We start from the raw sequence: 18,268 nt of genomic DNA, 5'->3' as shown, positions 1-18,268 counted from the left end.
GGAACTTTATATTAAGGAATTGCTATTTATGCAGTTCTCCATTATGTATCTGAGGGTTTTTGTGCAGTAAATAGCTGGAGCCTGTGGTAATAGCCATATAGTATATGTATGATAGTCAATATTCTGTGGTAATAGACATTTTATTATATTTATGACTGCTGGTCAATATCATTTAGTTATTATAGTCATTTTCAGTTTTCTGAGCGGAACTCTGAGCGTGCTGCGCTCAACCGGAACTCCTGGCGCCGGTCTCGTTGGGGACGTGTTACAGTGTGACACCACACGGCAGCGCGGGAGAAGCTGGGCGCTGACGGACAGGACGGGCTGTGACAGACGGACGGGACGGGGCTCGGAGTTTGGGGAGCGGCTCCTGGCAGTGTGACGTCTCGGATGCCCCTCAGGAGGGGTCGCCATGCTGCTTCCTTCGGATGTGGCCCGGCTGGTGCTGGGTGAGTGCCCACTGCGGGGCCACAGGCTGCCCTGTACATGTCATTATTACCCAGCGGCCCCTCCGCCATTACGTTTGTTTATAAACGGACACCTGTCACCCGCCCCGTATGTGGCTCCTGTGCAACTACAACTCCCAGCATGTGCAGGAGACCAGGGCTCCCTGCCATATAATGAAGCACCTGGAGGTGTCTATTTCTCCGCCACTTCCTCCAAAATGTAAAACCAATTAATTTGATTAGTAGAAAAAAAAATATCTAAAGGCCAGAATTACATTTTTAAAATGTAATAAGAGGTGATCAATACATCTCATCTACCCAAACATTGTATAATTAAAAACGTCATCTCAAGACGCAAAAAATAAGCCGTCGCTGAGCCCCAGATCCCGAAAAATAAGACCGCTACGGGTCGCGGAAAATGGCGACAAAAGGGGCAATTTTTTTTCATGAATTTCTGATTTTTTTTTTTTCACCACTTAGATAAAACTAAATCCATGTATGTTTGATCTATACGAACTAATACTGACCTGAAGAATCATACTGCCTGGTCAGTTTTACCATATAGTAAACGTGGGGAATAAAAAAAAAACACTGTGAAATTGCACTTTTGTTTGCAATTTTACCGCACTTGGATTTTTTCCCGTTTTCCAGTACAATATGGGGCGAAAAGGAATGGTGTCAGTCAAAAGTACAAGTTTTCCCGCAAAAAACAAGCCCTCATATGGCTATTTTGATGAAAAAAAAATAAAAAAAATAAAAAAAGTTATGTCTCTTGGGAGAAGTGCAGAAAATCGCCCTGGCATGAAGGGGTTAAAAAGGATGTAAAAATGAATTTCATGTGAGATCATATAGGTGAAGTCCTTCAGCTCAGACCATATACTTGCACTGTATTGCCAGCACACTAACCCATTTGTGTTCTATGACATAGTATTAGGTCATGGAGTAGATCAAGGACTTTGGAGCGGGCTCAGAAGCAGAACTTGCTCCATAAAGTGAAAATAACGACTGTATTATACAGTTGGCATATGCTTTTAAAGCGCACCAATCATCAGGAGTTTCCTATGTAACCTAATCCCATTGCTATACTGGTACTATCAGGCCTAAGCCACACGGCGAGAAAATCGGTGCGAGTGGAGTGCGATAAAACATCGCATTCCCCTCGGACCAATTCTAGCCTGTGTGACAGCACACATGAGCGATTATTTTCTCAGCCCTAATCGGACCGAGAAAACAATCGCAGCATGCTGCGATTGTAAGGTGAGTCCCTTTTCTCTCGCACCCATTCAAGTGAATGGGGCGAGAGAAAAATTGCACTGCACTCGCGGTACTCCGATGTACCACGCGTGCAGAGCGAGAATCACAATAGCCGGCTACGGAGGAGAGAGGGAGAGAAATCCCTCCCTCCCCTCCTCCGTGCCGGCCCGCCCCTCTGCTGTGCTGGTCCATCCCTCCGCATCGCCGGCCCGCCCCCCGCAGTTGAGGTTCGCTCTCAGGGTCGGACCGCAGCTGAGGTCCGCTCACAGTGTCGGACCTCAGACGCAGGCACGCTCGCATGACACTCGGCTCCTGCTGTGCTGCCAGCGCGAGCCAAGTCTCATGCGAGCATCGCAGTAGTGCCCCGTGTGGCCCCAGCCTCATGCTGATTCTATACATGCCTTTAGTTGTCAGCTCAAATGTATAGGTTTTGAAACACAAGCAAGTACAGCTTGTAAAATGAGCAGCTTTTTGATTGGTCTGGTTTGATTTCCCTGTTTGTTTTATCATAGGAGTGAGTGTTTCTGCTTCATCACCAGTCCTGTGAGCTCATCATGAATCAAGTCTGTGACATAAGCTCAGCATCCACTGGTGCTCTTACCTCACTTACTTGATGTATGATGAACTTGCAAGACTGGTGTCTCAGCAGCAACACTCCTGTGATAAAACAGAAAGGGAAATGTGTTACCTCAGAAAGTATCAGCACTGCTGTTTCCGCTGTATACTCCCTCCCCCCCCCTTACATGCTTAGGGACAATATTGTTTGCATGCAATAAATGTAATGATTTCCTGCGCAATAGATGTTCTGTCCTCATATCCTCACTTTGTGTTTTGTATTGATACTTCTGCCACTTCAGCACAGTGCTGTCATATTTAGCTGTCCTTCTATTTCTATCACCCTCGGTCACACTTTGTTTTTTGTTTTTCCGACTTACAATGCCGTATGATTTTTATTTTAGGTTACTTGCAGCAAGAAAAGCTCATGTCTACCTGCCAAGCCTTTGTCGCAGAAAGTCCGAATCTCAAGGAGTATGCCGAGCATCATACAGAAGATGGCAGCATTCCAGGATGCTTGCTAGTAAGAACTCTTTTAATAGTTTTATATGAAGTCTTATCAGTTCAAAATGAGTGTTCAAACCAAGCACATCCTCTCCCTGCACCCATAATGTGGCCTAGCAGCAGGTCAGTGAACTTTTTCAACCACTTCTTTTGCACCTAACTCTACCCTACTGTTGTTCAATTGACATATCTGGCTTTACAGGAGGCCGAAGAAGGTGGAAGATAGATGGGAAAACAAGTGGTCGGGTAGGTCACTGCTTGGCAATGCCAAGGGTGCACCAAATGTCTGTGCTTGGTTTCCACAGTCATTTTGTCCCTGTTTAAACTGCTTGTAGAGCTTCACTGACCTCAGGCTGAATCATAATATTCCATAGTGCACCCTCAGATCACCATACTGGAGAGATCTATCATTTCTTCTGCATGACCAGTTTGAGCTGGATGCTGTCTGTAACAGTGTAAAGTGCAGGCAGTAAAGTCCGGTCTCTGAGGTTAATATCTACATTTAACCCCTTCACGACGTTTGATGGATGTATCCGTCATGGTGCCCTGGTACTTAAAGACCCATGACGGATATATCCGTCATGGCGAAGTCGCGGCCCTGGTGGCCGCGATCGGTTTTCAAAAACTGTAGATTCGGGAAGGAGAGGCCCTGTACCTGACCTCAGGGGGGTGGTGTCTCCTCCCCGGACCTATGGAGGCTGTGATTGGTTGAGCGGCGTTCGTCAGCCAATCACAGCCAGTGTAATGTTTCAGCCATTGAAAATGGCTGAAACATTGAAATCCAGCCATGATCAGTGCAGCTGTAGCACTGATCATTGGCTGGAGCTGGGTGACCTTTGCTGCACCCACCCCCAGCTCTGATTGGAGAGATCGTCCTTGTGACCGATCTCTCCAAGCACCGTGCATCTGGGACCGGTGAGCTGTAGGAGATCGCTCTCCTCAGCTTCTCCCTCCGTGGAAGCTGAGAAGAGCGATCCCTGTGGATGCCCATCTGTGAGTCACAGCCCCCAATCCACCGCTGCCCTGCTCCATGTGCTTCGCCCCTGCACCGCCGCTGTGCCCCTGCATGTGACGCCGCTGCTCTCCTCCCGCTGTGCCCCTGTATGTGACGCCGCTGCTCTCCTCCCGCTGTGTCCCTGCATGTGACACCGCTGCTCAGCAGAAAGAGAGCAGCGGCGTCTGATGCAGGGGGGCCGCAGCAGCGTCACATGCAGGGGCGCAGCGGGAGGAGAGCAGCGGCGTCACATGCAGGGGGGCGCAGCGGGAGGAGAGCAGCGGCGTCACATGCAGGGGGGCGCAGCAGGCGGAGAGCAGTGGTGTCACATGCAGGGGCGCAGTGGGAGAGCAGCAGAGTTAGATGCAGGGGGGCATCTGACGCTGCTGCTCTCCTTCCGCTGCGCCCCTGCTTGTGACGCCGCTGCGCCCCCCTGCATCTTTCGCCGCTGCTCTCTTTCTGCTGCCTCCTTGTATCTGCCGCTGCGCCGCCCCTGCATCTGCCACTCCACTCTCCCATCAGCCTAAAATAACATTTCTTTGTCGCTCCATTGGGAGACCCAGACAATTGGGGTGTATAGCTTCTGCCTCCGGAGGCCACACAAAGTATTACACTTTAAAAAGTGTAACCCCTCCCCTCTGCTATACACCCACCCGTGCATCACGGGCCCACCAGTTTTTATGCTTTGTGTTGAAGGAGGCACACATGCACGCAAGCTCCACAAGTTAGTCGGCAGCAGCTGCTGACTATATCGGATGGAAGAAAAGAGGGCCCATTACAGGGCTCCCGGCATGCTCCCTTCTCACCCCACTCTGAGTCGGCGGTGCTGTTAAGGTTGAGGTACCCATTGCGGGTACACAGGCAGGAGCCACATGCCGTTTTCCTTCCCCATCCCTTACAGGGCTCTGGGTGAAGTGGGATCCTAAACGGTCTCCAGGCACTGGGACCGCGCTCCCTCCGCAGCCCCTGGGGGAATCTGCTGGACAGGAGCCCGGGTATCGTCAGGGACATGGCCCTGCTACTCTGAGGTACTCTGTGTCCCCTTGGGGACGGCGCATAGAGCGCCTGTTTGATACACGCTGCAGCAGCTGCTGGGTGTGTTGGTGCGCCGGGACTACCGCGCTGGCCGCGCTTGTTTGCCGGCCGCGCTTATAACTCGAGTCCCCGGCTTTTGCGGCCTAGTGCCACATATTCCCGCCCCCGGGCCTGCCAGTCAGGAGTAAGGGCGGGACGCTGCACGGAACGTCAGCGCTGAGGGCAGGAGCATACTTTGTATCCTCCTCCCCCCTCACTGTGCACAGTGGGGCACCAGATTCCCGCAGTTTTTAGTGCACGCCCACGGCTCCCTCTTCCTCACAGAACGCTAGCAGCCATTACTAGCAGCACGGCTGACGCTGGGGATCTTCAGAGACGAGCTCCAACAGCGCTGGGAGCCCAGGCAGGGAATCTGGTGGTCACACAAACGCTGAGGGCGGTCGGTAAGCAGCACCTGTTACGAGGTGCTTGCTCCCTTGGGTGCAGAAGTGTATATTTATATCCATATTTTGTATACATTTACTCTGTACGGCCGCACTGTTGCCTTGGCTATATACCCTCTCTGATTGCTCTAAAAGGAGACAACAGCATGTCGTCCGAAAAAAGCAAGGGTGCCAGGGCACAGGTTTACTTTGCAACCTGTACCTCATGTGCGGCTATGCTACCTGCAGGTTCCACCTATCCTCATTGTGCGCAATGCTCGGCCCCTGTGACACTCACTCAGCCGGAGCCTTTGCCACTAGTGGGACCCTCGGCCCAGGTGGAACAATCGGCTGCCACCGTCCAGGTGACAGGGACAGAGTTTGCAGTATTTGCTGACAAACTTTCTGAGTCTATGGATAGATGGTCTGCTAAGATTCTAGAGGCTTTGCAGTCCAGACTAGTAACACAGATCCCGGGCACTGTTGAATCATTGTCCCCAGGCCCCCCTAGGTTGGAGCAGCAAAGTGCTCCTGGGGCGACTCATAGCTCCCACGGTGAGGACTATGACACGGACCGCAGTCCCAGGCCAGCTAAGCGGGCTCGCCGGGAGCTTCCCTCGACTTCATCACAGTGTTCAGGGTCTCAGCATGAGGAATCTCTGGAAGATGAAGCGGAGGTGGCAGATCAGGGCTCTGATTCTGACGCCGCTCTCAACCTTGATACACCTGAAGGGGACGCCATAGTAAATGACCTTATAGCGTCCATCAATCAGGTGTTAGATCTTTCTCCTCCAACTCCTCAGATTGAGGAGTCAGCTTCTCAGCAGGAGAAATTCCATTTTAGGTTTCCTAAACGAGCACGGAGTGCATTTCTTGATCACTCCGACTTCAGAGATACAGTCCAGAAACACCGAGCTTTTCCAGATAAGCGCTTTACTAAGCGCCTTAATGACACACGTTATCCCTTTCCCCCTGACGTAGTCAAGGGTTGGGCTCAGTGTCCCAAGGTGGATCCTCCAGTCTCCAGACTGGCGGCTAGATCCATAGTTCCAGTGGCAGATGGTGCATCACTCAAGGATGCCACTGACAGGCAGATAGAGCTCCTGATGAAATCCATCTATGAGGCTATAGGCGCGTCTTTTGCTCCGGCATTTGCAGCCGTTTGGGCACTCCAAGCTATCTCAGCTTGTCAGTCTGAGATTAATGCAGTTACACGTGCCTCTACTCCACAGGTTGTGTCCTTAACCTCTCAGGCGTCGGCATTTGCGTCCTACGCCATGAATGCTGTCCTGGACTCTGCGAGCCGTACGGCGGTAGCATCCGCCAATTCGGTGGCAGTCCGCAGGGCTATGTGGCTACGTGAATGGAAGGCAGACTCTGCTTCCAAGAAGTTCTTAACCGGTTTGCCATTTTCTGGCGACCGCCTGTTTGGCGAGCAATTGGATGAAATCATTAAACAATCCAAGGGAAAGGAATCGTCCTTGCCCCAGTCCAAACCCAACAGACCTCCACAAAGGAAGGTACAATCGAGATTTCGGTCCTTTCGGACCTCAGCCAAGTCTCAATTCTCCTCGTCCAACAGGCCACAGAAGGGTCAGAGGAACTCTGACTCATGGCGGTCTAAGTCACGTCCTAAAAAGACCGCCGGAGGAACCGCTCCCAAAGCGGCCTCCTCATGACTTTCGGCCTCCCCAAACCGCATCCTCGGTCGGTGGCAGGCTCTCCCGCTTTTGCGACGCCTGGTTGCCACATGTCCAAGACCGATGGGTGAGAGACATTCTGTCTCACGGTTACAGGATAGAATTCCGCTCTCGTCCTCCGACTCGTTTCTTCAGAACATCTCCGCCCCCCGAACGAGCCGATGCTCTTCTTCAGGCGGTGAGCACTCTGAAAACAGAAGGAGTGGTGATCCCGGTTCCCCTTCAGCAATGGGGTCAAGGTTTCTACTCCAACTTGTTTGTAGTGCCAAAAAAGGACGGATCTTTCCGTCCCGTCCTGGACCTCAAACTGCTCAACAAACATGTGAACGCCAGGCGGTTCCGGATGGAATCCCTCCGCTCCGTCATCGCCTCGATGTCCCAAGGAGACTTCCTAGCATCAATCGACATCAGAGATGCTTATCTCCACGTGCCGATTGCACCAGAGCATCAGCGCTTCCTGCGTTTCGCCATTGGGGACGAACACTTTCAGTTCGTGGCGCTGCCCTTTGGCCTGGCGACAGCCCCTCGGGTCTTCACCAAGGTCATGGCAACAGTGGTAGTGGTCCTGCACTCGCAGGGACACTCGGTGATCCCTTACTTAGACGATCTCCTGGTCAAGGCCCCCTCTCAGGTGGCATGCCAACACAGCCTGAACATTGTTCTGGAGACTCTCCAGAGATTCGGGTGGATCATCAATTTCCCAAAGTCAAAATTGACTCCGACCCAATCGCTGACATATCTCGGGATGGAGTTTCACACTCTCTCAGCGATAGTGAAACTTCCGCTGGACAAACAACGTTCACTACGGACAGGGGTGCAATCTCTCCTTCGAGCCCAGTCGAACCCCTTGAGATGCCTCATGCACTTCCTAGGGAAGATGGTGGCGGCAATGGAGGCAGTCCCATTTGCGCAGTTTCATCTGCGTCCACTTCAATGGGACATTGTCCGAAAATGGGACAGGAAGTCGACGTCTCTCGACAGGAACGTCTCCCTGTCTCGGACAGCCAAGGCCTCTCTTCAGTGGTGGCTTCTTCCCACGTCTTTGTCGAAGGGGAAATCATTTCTGCCCCCATCCTGGGCGGTGGTCACGACGGATGCGAGTCTGTCAGGGTGGGGAGCGGTCTTCCTCCACCACAGGGCTCAGGGTACCTGGACTCAGCCAGAGTCCTCCCTGCAGATCAATGTTCTGGAGATAAGGGCAGTGTATCTAGCCCTAAAGGCGTTCCAGCCGTGGCTGGAGGGCAGGCAGATCCGAATTCAGTCGGACAACGCCACGGCAGTGGCATACATCAACCACCAAGGCGGCACACGCAGTCGGCAAGCCTTCCATGAAGTTCGGCGGATTCTGCTGTGGGTGGAAGCCACAGCCTCCACCATCTCCGCAGTTCACATCCCGGGCGTAGAAAACTGGGAAGCAGACTTCCTCAGTCGCCAGGGCATGGATGCAGGGGAATGGTCTCTTCACCCAGAAGTGTTTCAAGAGATCTGTTGCCGCTGGGGGAAGCCGGACGTCGACCTAATGGCGTCCCGGCACAACAACAAGGTCCCGGCATTCATGGCACGGTCTCAAGATCACAAAGCTCTGGCAGCAGACGCCTTAGTTCAGGATTGGTCGCAGTTTCGACTGCCTTATGTATTTCCTCCTCTGGCCCTACTGCCCAGAGTATTACGCAAGATCAGGTCCGACTGCAGCCGCGCCATCCTCATTGCCCCAGACTGGCCGAGGAGGTCGTGGTACCCAGATCTGTGGCATCTCACGGTGGGTTAACCGTGGGCACTGCCAGACCGTCCAGACTTACTGTCTCAAGGGCCATTTTTCCATCTGAATTCTGCGGCCCTCAACCTGACTGTGTGGCCATTGAGTCCTGGATCCTAGCGTCTTCAGGGTTATCTCAAGAGGTCATTGCCACTATGAGACAGGCCAGGAAACCAACGTCCGCCAAGATCTACCACAGGACGTGGAGAATCTTCTTATCCTGGTGCTCTGATCAGGGTTTTTCTCCCTGGCCATTTGCCTTGCCCACTTTTCTGTCCTTCCTTCAATCCGGACTGGAAAAGGGTTTGTCTCTCGGCTCCCTTAAGGGACAAGTATCGGCGCTATCTGTGTTTTTTCAAAAGCGTCTAGCCAGGCTTCCGCAGGTCCGCACGTTCCTGCAGGGAGTTTGTCACATAGTCCCTCCTTACAAGCGTCCGCTAGAACCTTGGGATCTGAACAGGGTGCTAACGGCTCTTCAGAAACCACCTTTCGAGCCAATGAGAGAGATTTCTCTTTCACGCCTTTCGCAAAAGGTGGTCTTCCTAGTGGCAGTCACATCACTTCGGAGAGTGTCGGAGCTGGCTGCACTGTCATGCAAAGCCCCCTTCCTGGTGTTCCACCAGGACAAGGTGGTTCTGCGTCCGGTTCCGGAATTTCTCCCTAAGGTGGTATCCCCTTTTCATCTTAATCAGGATATCTCCTTACCTTCTTTTTGCCCTCATCCAGTTCACCAATGTGAAAAGGATTTGCACTTGTTAGATCTCGTGAGAGCACTCAGGCTCTACATTTCACGCACGGCGCCCCTGCACCGTTCAGATGCACTCTTTGTCCTTGTCGCTGGCCAGCGTAAGGGGTCGCAGGCTTCCAAGTCAACCTTGGCTAGATGGATCAAGGAACCGATTCTTGAAGCCTACCTTTCCTCTGGGCTTCCGATTCCTTCAGGGCTGAAAGCCCATTCTACCAGAGCCGTAGGTGCGTCCTGGGCATTGCGGCACCAGGCTACGGCTCAGCAGGTGTGTCAGGCGGCTACCTGGTCGAGTCTGCACACTTTTTTACAAAACACTATCAGGTGCATGCATATGCTTCGGCAGATGCCGCCCTAGGTAGGCGAGTCCTTCAGGCGGCAGTTGCACACCTGTAAGAAGAGGCCGTTTTTTCGGCTCTTTTTATCGAGGTATTCTTTTACCCACCCAGGGATTGCTTTTGGACATCCCAATTGTCTGGGTCTCCCAATGGAGCGACAAAGAAGAAGGGAATTTTGTTTACTTACCGTAAATTCCTTTTCTTCTAGCTCCTATTGGGAGACCCAGCACCCGCCCCTGTTCCCTTCGGGCTGTTGTTCTTTTGTGTACACATGTTGTTCATGTTCATTGTTCTTTGGTTCATGGTTCAGTTCTCCGAACATCCTTCGGATTGAATTTACCTTAGACCAATTTATAAGTTTCCTCCTTCCTGCTTTGGCACCAAAACTGAGGAGCCCGTGATCCACGGGAGGGTGTATAGGCAGAGGGGAGGGGTTACACTTTTTAAAGTGTAATACTTTGTGTGGCCTCCGGAGGCAGAAGCTATACACCCAATTGTCTGGGTCTCCCAATAGGAGCTAGAAGAAAAGGAATTTACGGTAAGTAAACAAAATTCCCTTCTTTTGTGGAAAAAAAGTACTTTTTTGTTTTTATGGCTCAATGTATAAAGCATGTGAGGGTTCAAAGTGCTCATTACTCATCTAGCTTTATGCCATGGGGGGTCTAGTTTCCAAAATGGGGTCACTTGTGGGGGAGCTCCATTGTTTAGGCACCTCAGGGGGTCTCTAAACGCAACATCGCATCCGCTAATGATTCCAGACAATTTTGCTTTCAAAAATTCAAATGGTGCCCAAACAATTGATTTTCACCACATATGAGATATCGGTGTACTCAGGAGAAATTGCACAATTAATGTTATGGGGCATTTTTTTTTCCTGATACCCTCGTGAAAATGCTAAATTTTATGGCTAAAGTAACATTTTTGTGTAAAAAAGTAAAATTTTCATTTTTTCCTTCTACATTGCTTTGGTTGCTGTGAAGCTCCTAAGGGGTTAATAAACTTCTTGGATGTGGTTTTGAGCAGTGTAAGGGGTGCAGATTTTAGAATGGGGTCACTTTTGGGTATTTTCTGTCGCCTAGGTTTCTCAAATCATTCCAAATGTGATGTGGTACATACATTTTTTTTTTTGTAAATTTTGTTGGAAAAATGAGAAATTGCTGAACTTTGAACCCTTCTAACTAAAAATTTTGTTTTGAAAATTGCGCTGGTGTAAAGTAGACAAGTGGGACATGTTATTTAGTAACTATTTTGTTTGACATATCTCTCAGATTTATGGGCAGAAAATTTCAAATTTTGAAAATTGCGACATTTTTGCCGAATTTCCGAAATTTTCACAAATAAACGCAAAACATATCGGCCTAAACTTAACACTGACATGAAGTACAATATGTCACAAAAAAACAATCTCAGAATCGCCGGGATCCGTTGAAGCGTTCCAGAGTTATAATAACCTCATAAAGTGACACTGGTCAAAATTGCAAAAAATGGCCGGGTCTTTAAGGTGAAAACAGGCTAGTGGCTGAAGGGGTTAAATGGATCTATAGCTGTAGTTTTTGTGCCAGTTTTTTACATACCAGACAGTAGTGGATGCAAAAAGAAATTAATGTATGAAGGATGAACTGATGCTTTGCCTCCATTTTGCATCCATATTTCTGTTTAGATCCAGAAAAAGCTACAGATGTGTGTGTGATTACAGCCTCACTGGTTTTAGCCAATGGTAAAAAGCATTTTACGCTGATTGTTTTTTTTTGTATTCACCAGTGTGTAACCTTCTCTCCTTTTCAGTCCCTCTTTGGAAAGAACCTGACTACAATCTTAAATGAATATATTACCATGAAGGCAAAGGGTGAGTGTGTGACTGAGGCTTTTCCTTTTGTAGATTATGGGAATATTAGGACTCTTTGATGAAAGATGTCGTTTTATACCACTAGAATATTTGCTTCATTAGTTTTGCAGTTTACACTTATTTCAAATCTGTTTTATTGATGAAACTTGTCAACATACAAACATATCATTTGTGCAAGTACAATACATAAACATCATTTTCTCAATGCCGGGATAACATCCAGAAATTATTACATTACTAAATTTCTTGGAATTCTTCAAATTATCTTTGTGCTATTACTATATAACCATTGATAAATTATAGGTCAGAATTCCCACTTCTTTTGACTTCCCGTATCCTAATATACTCATTCTCCTTGTATGTCTAATGTCTTTTGAATTATTGATAAATCTTTTCATATAAAAAATGAAACTAGAAAAATGCAGATTAATGCTCAGAAAAGAAAGAAAGAAGAGGAAAGATACAAGCATAAAGAAGAGGAAATTAGAGAGGAGGGGAGGGGGGAAAGCAAGAAAAGAAAAGAAAAAAGGAGGGGGAAGGAATGAGACTCCCCACCGTTTCTCAGTTCAAAATGCTCGTCAAACTCTCCACAAACTCTGGGGACTCCATGAACATAATCTATGGTCCCCAAACTGTAGTAAATTTTTCTGTGTTCCCATTTAGTTCTGCTGTCAGCTCCTCCATTCTCTGGAGGTTTGTCATCTCCTCCAACCAATCCAGCACCGTAGGGCATCTAGTCTGTTTCCAAAATCGTGGGATAATCATACGGGCAGCCGCCAGGCAAAACCGCCCTGTCCCTTTTTTTTGTGTTTTAATAGCTCCTGGGAGCATAGAAAGAAGGGCAACCTGGGGGGACTTTTCTATTTCACCTCCGCTCATCTTTTTGTACAGGTAGAACACGGAGTCCCAAAAGGGTTGCAGCTTAGTACAGCTCCACCATATGTGTAGCATTGTACCTGTGTCTGTGCCACACCTCCAGCACACATCAGACACAGAGGGAAATATAGCATGTAATTTAGTCGGGTAATGGTACCACCTTGTGAGAATTTTATAACTTTTCTCTTGAGCGGTGCACGCCAAGGAAAGCTTGTGGGTCCACAGGTACGCTCTGCTCCAATCGTCCTCTGGAATATCCTTTCCCAGTTCCTCTCCCCACCTACAGACAAAGTGAGGTTTATCCACCCTATTTCTCTGGTTCAGCATTTTATAAATGAGCGAGATGCCATGTCCAGGTGATGACCCCTGTAAAAATACTTTCTCAAAAGGAGTAGGGGGTGTCCTCATCCTTCTCTCCCTGTCCTGGTACGAGAGGAAAGATTTCAACTGCATATATTCCATCCAGGAAATCTCTCTCCCTGTGGCCTGCATGGAAGTATAAGTTGGTAGGGTGTGTCCCTGGAGTATGTGCAGTTTACATTTAAAAGGGATTTTAAAGATTTTACAAAACTTACCCAATTACAGGGAATGGTATAAAATAAAGAAATATAACCTAAATATTGATATGTATAATATAGAGATACCTATATGTAAAAAATTGCGCTGAACCACAACAATGTATTGAGGAATAATGTTTTATTTTGTTTTATTCTCCACTCACACCCAAAAAAATATATATATAAACTCTACTAAAACATCACATAACATAAAGGACAAATATACAAGTACTTGATTATGATTTAAAACAACTGAATATAAATCTCAAGAAAGGGTTTTAAATTAATCTTTGCAAAATACACAAAAGCCCATAATATATATGAATAATAATTTGTGTCACTACACCACAGAGTCCTCAAATGTCACTTTGAGTCACGCACTTCACATAAGCTGCAGTTGTCTTTATAGGGTTAAATATTAACAACACATCTAGCGCATTACCACTAGATGTGTCCAAAATGTAACAATTCAGCAAGCAATAAGTCACTGCACTATATGTTTATTTCTTCAGTGCAAGGCTCCAGCAGATTAACCCCTTCACGACCTTGGACGGATCTATCCGTCCAGGATCGTGTCCCGTTAAGCCCCGCCCCCTGCCGCGGGCAGGCGGTGGCGGTCGGCACACATATCAGCTGTTTTCAACAGCTGACATGTGTGCCTGCTAGCCGCGGGTGGAATCGCTTCCACCCGTGGCCATTAACCCCTTAAATCTTGCTGCCAAAGTCTGGCAGCAAGATCTAAATGCGCGCGGCCATGTTTCTTTGTCGCTCCATTGGGAGACCCAGACAATTGGGTGTATAGCTTCTGCCTCCGGAGGCCACACAAAGTATTACACTTTAAAAGTGTAACCCCTCCCCTCTGCCTATACACCCTCCCGTGCATCACGGGATCCTCAGTTTTATGCTTTGTGTGGAAGGAGGCACACATCCACTCATGCATTCTCATTTTAGTTATATCGGTTGGAAGAAAAGCGGGCCCCCACGGGGCCCCCGGCATGTTCCCTTCTCACCCCACTACGTCGGCGGTGCTGTTAAGGTTGAGGTACCCATTGCGGGTATAAAGGCCGGAGCCTCATGCCGTTTTTCCTTCACCATCCCTTAGCGGCTCTGGGAGAAGTGGGATCCTGACCGGTCATCCATTTACTGGGACCGGGCTCCCTCCGCAGCCCCTGTGGGAATCTGCCGGACAGGAGTCTATTCATCCTCAGGGACCGGGCCCTGCATCTATAAGGTACTCTGTGTTCCCATGGGGACTGTGCATGGAGCGCCTTTTTCCCGGACGCTTCAGCAGCTGCTGATTTGTGAAGACCGGCGGACCTCCGCGCCGACCGCGCCTGCTTGTCGGCCGCGGTCTTAAATTTAGTCCCCGGCTTCATCGCGGCCTAGTAGCAAAACTCCCGCCCCCGGACCTGTCTGTCAGGGGTAAGGGCGGGACGGCCGACCTGACGTCGGATGTGAGGGCCGGAGCATCCTGTATGTTTCCTCCCCCCTCACTGATCACGGTGGGGACCCCAGATTCCCGCACTTTCCTAGCGCCGCCCACGGCTCCACTCCTCCCCTGAGAGCTCCGACAGCCATTTTTCTGCCATTCTGCCGGTGGAGGATTATCAGGGAAGAGCTCTGCAGCTCTGGGAGACCTAAGTCAGGGAATCTGGAGGACACACACTCCGCTTTTTAGCGGTCGGTAAGCCACACCGGTCACCCGATGCTGGTCCCCCTAGGGTGCCGGAATAGATACGTATTTTGTATATATATATATTTCTGTTCGGCCGGGCTGTATACCCTTTCCCATATACCCTCAGTGATCACTCTCCTAGGAGACAACAGCATGTCGTCCACAAGGAGCAAGGGCGCTAAGGCACAGGGTTTTTTTGCGTCCTGTACCTCTTGTGCGGCTATGTTACCTGCGGGTTCCACCTACCGTCACTGTGAGCAATGCTCGACCCCTGTTTCGCTTGCTCAGCCGGAGCCTCGGTCACTAGTGGGCCCCTCGGCTCAGGTAGACCCACCTGCTCCCCCTGCCAGGCGGCAGGGACAGAGTTTGCAGTTTTTGCTGAGAAACTCTCTGAGTCACTTTCACAATCCATGGCTCAGTCTATGGACAAATGGTCTGCCAAGCTGCTAGAAGCCTTGCAGTCCAGACCGGTCCTTACACAGGCCCCGGGCCCTGTTGGTTCGTCGCCTCCAGGTACCTCTCGGTCCGCGTCGCAGCGCGCTCCCGGGGGGGACCCTAGGCCTCACGTGGTGGACTCCTGCACGGACCACAGTCCCAGACCGGCTAAGCGGGCTCGCTGGGAATCTTCCCCGACTTCTTCACGCTGCTCGGGGTCCCACCTTGATGACTCTCTGGAGGACGAGGCGGACGGCGCAGCTCAGGGCTCTGACCCTGACGTCGCCCTCAACCTTGATACACCTGAAGGGGACGCCTTAGTAAATGATCTTATCTCGTCCATCAACCAGGTGTTAGATCTATCTCCCCCGCCTCCACCTATAGAGGAGTCGGCTTCTCAGCAGGAGAAACACCAGTTTCGGTTCCCCAAACGTACACGGAGTGCGTTTTTCGATCACTCTAACTTCAGAGATGCTGTCCAGAAGCCCAGAGCGGTTCCGGACAAGCGCTTTACTAAGCGCCTTACTGACACACGTTACCCCTTCCCCTCTGACGTTGTTAAGGGTTGGGCTCAATGTCCCAAGGTGGATCCTCCAGTCTCTAGATTGGCGGCTAGATCTGTGGTATCGGTTGCAGATGGCTCATCGCTAAAAGATGCCACTGACAGGCAGATAGAGCTCCTGGTGAAATCCATCTATGAAGCCACGGGCGCGTCTTTTGCCCCGGCTTTTGCAGCCGTGTGGGCACTCCAAGCTATCTCAGCTTGTCTGGCTGAGATTAATGCGGTCACACGAACTTCTGCTCCGCAGGTTGCGTCTTTGACTTCTCAGGTGACGGCATTTTCTTCCTACGCCATGAACGCAGTCCTAGACTCTGCTAGCCGTACAGCGGTGGCATCCGCTAATTCAGTGGCAGTCCGCAGGGCCATGTGGCTGCGAGAATGGAAGGCCGACTCGGCTTCCAAGAGGTTCTTAACCGGTTTGCCGTTTGCTGGCGACCGATTGTTTGGCGAACGATTGGATGAGATTATTAAGGAATCCAAGGGAAAGGACTCCTCCTTACCCCAGTCCAAACCGAAGAGACCTCAGCAACGGAAAATACAATCGAGGTTTCGGTCCTTTCGTCCCTCCGCCAAGTCCCAATCCTCTTCGTCCAACAGGCTGGAGAAAGGCCAGAGGAACTCCTATGCGTGGCGGTCTAAGTCACGACCCCAAAAAGCCGCAGGAGGCACTGCCTCCAAGGCGGCCTCCTCATGACTCTCTGCATCGCCGAACCGCATCCTCGGTCGGTGGCAGGCTCTCCCGCTTTTGCGACGCCTGGTGGCCACATGTTCAAGACCGATGGGTGAGAGACATTCTGTCTCACGGTTACAGGATAGAGTTCAGCTCTCGTCCTCCGACTCGTTTCTTCAGAACCTCTCCACCCCCCGCTCGGGCCGACGCCCTTTTTCAGGCAGTGGACGCTCTGAAGACAGAAGGAGTTGTGATTCCCGTTCCCCCTCAGGAACTTGGTCGCGGCTTTTACTCCAACTTGTTCGTGGTGCCTAAGAAGGACGGATCATTCCGTCCCGTTCTGGACCTCAAACTACTCAACAGACATGTGAGCACCAGACGGTTTCGGATGGAATCTCTCCGCTCGGTCATCGCATCGATGTCACAAGGAGACTTCCTAGCATCGATCGACATCAAGGATGCTTATCTCCACGTGCCGATCGCACCCGAACATCAACGCTTCTTGCGTTTCACCATCGGGGACGAACACCTTCAGTTCGTGGCATTGCCTTTCGGCCTGGCGACAGCCCCACGGGTTTTCACCAAAGTCATGGCATCCGTCGTGGCGGTCCTACACTCTCAGGGCCACTCGGTGATTCCCTACTTAGACGATCTCCTAGTCAGGGCACCTTCTCGGGTGGCGTGTCAACACAGCCTTACCATCGCTCTGGAGACTCTCCAGCAGTTCGGGTGGATCATCAACTTCCCAAAATCCAAGTTGACACCGACCCAGTCACTGACTTACCTCGGGATGGAGTTTCATACACAATCAGCGGTAGTCAAGCTACCGCTGGACAAACAGCTGTCTCTGCAGGCAGGGGTGCAATCTCTTCTTCGGGGTCAGTCATACCCCTTGAGGCGCCTCATGCACTTCCTGGGGAAGATGGTGGCAGCGATGGAGGCAGTGCCCTTCGCGCAATTCCATCTGCGCTCACTCCAATGGGACATTCTCCGCAAATGGGACAGGAGGTCGACTTCCCTCGACAGGTACGTCTCTCTTTCCCTTGCAACCAAGACGTCTCTTCAGTGGTGGCTTCTTCCCAATTCTCTCTCGCAGGGAAAATCCTTCCTGCCCCCAACCTGGGCTGTGGTCACCACGGACGCGAGCCTGTCAGGGTGGGGAGCGGTTTTCCTCCACCACAGGGCTCAGGGAACCTGGACTCCGATAGAGTCTTCCCTTCAGATCAATGTTTTGGAGATAAGGGCAGTGTATCTAGCCCTATTGGCCTTCCAGCGGTGGGTGGAGGGCAGACAGATCCGTATACAGTCGGACAACGCCACTGCCGTCTCATACATCAACCACCAGGGCGGCACGTGCAGTCGTCAAGCCTTCCAGGAAGTCCGGCGGATTCTGCAGTGGGTGGAAGCCACAGCCTCCACGATCTCTGCAGTTCACATCCCGGGCGTAGAAAACTGGGAAGCAGATTTTCTCAGTCGTCAGGGCATGGACGCGGGGGAATGGTCTCTTCACCCAGACGTGTTTCGAGAGATCTGTCGCCGCTGGGGAACGCCGGACGTCGATCTCATGGCGTCACGGCACAACAACAAAGTCCCGGCATTCATGGCACGGTCTCAAGATCACAGAGCTCTGGCGGCGGACGCATTAGTTCAGGATTGGTCGCAGTTTCGACTGCCTTATGTATTTCCTCCCCTGGCGATGCTGCCCAGAGTGTTACGCAAGATCAGGTCCGACTGTCGTCGCGCCATTCTCGTCGCTCCAGATTGGCCGAGGCGGTCGTGGTACCCGGATCTGTGGCATCTCACGGTGGGTCAGCCGTGGGCGCTTCCAGACCGCCCAGACTTGCTGTCACAAGGGCCGTTTTTCCATCTGAATTCTGCGGCCCTCAACCTGACTGTGT

The 18,268-nt window shown here is 50.8% G+C and overlaps 1 protein-coding gene across 2 annotated transcripts in view; it reads left to right on the top strand.

Moving 5' to 3' along the window:
- Positions 1-263: 263 nt before the first annotated feature.
- Positions 264-18,268, top strand: part of NPAT (nuclear protein, coactivator of histone transcription) — a 127,946-nt gene continuing 109,941 nt past the window's right edge. The window contains exons 1-3 of one of the 2 annotated variants that reach the window (XM_075337437.1): positions 264-449; positions 2,660-2,778; positions 11,535-11,595. In XM_075337437.1, coding sequence (XP_075193552.1) covers positions 413-449; positions 2,660-2,778; positions 11,535-11,595 — 217 coding nt within the window. In that variant the 5' untranslated portion in view covers positions 264-412. The remainder of the gene's footprint in view (positions 450-2,659; positions 2,779-11,534; positions 11,596-18,268) is intronic. The other variant, XM_075337436.1, reaches the window with a different exon arrangement.

Source organism: Anomaloglossus baeobatrachus, chromosome 2, assembly GCF_048569485.1.
Source record: "Anomaloglossus baeobatrachus isolate aAnoBae1 chromosome 2, aAnoBae1.hap1, whole genome shotgun sequence".
In the NCBI taxonomy this organism is placed as follows: domain Eukaryota; kingdom Metazoa; phylum Chordata; class Amphibia; order Anura; family Aromobatidae; genus Anomaloglossus; species Anomaloglossus baeobatrachus.
Note: the sequence above shows the minus strand (reverse complement) of the source record. Positions and strands in the feature narration are given on the sequence as shown.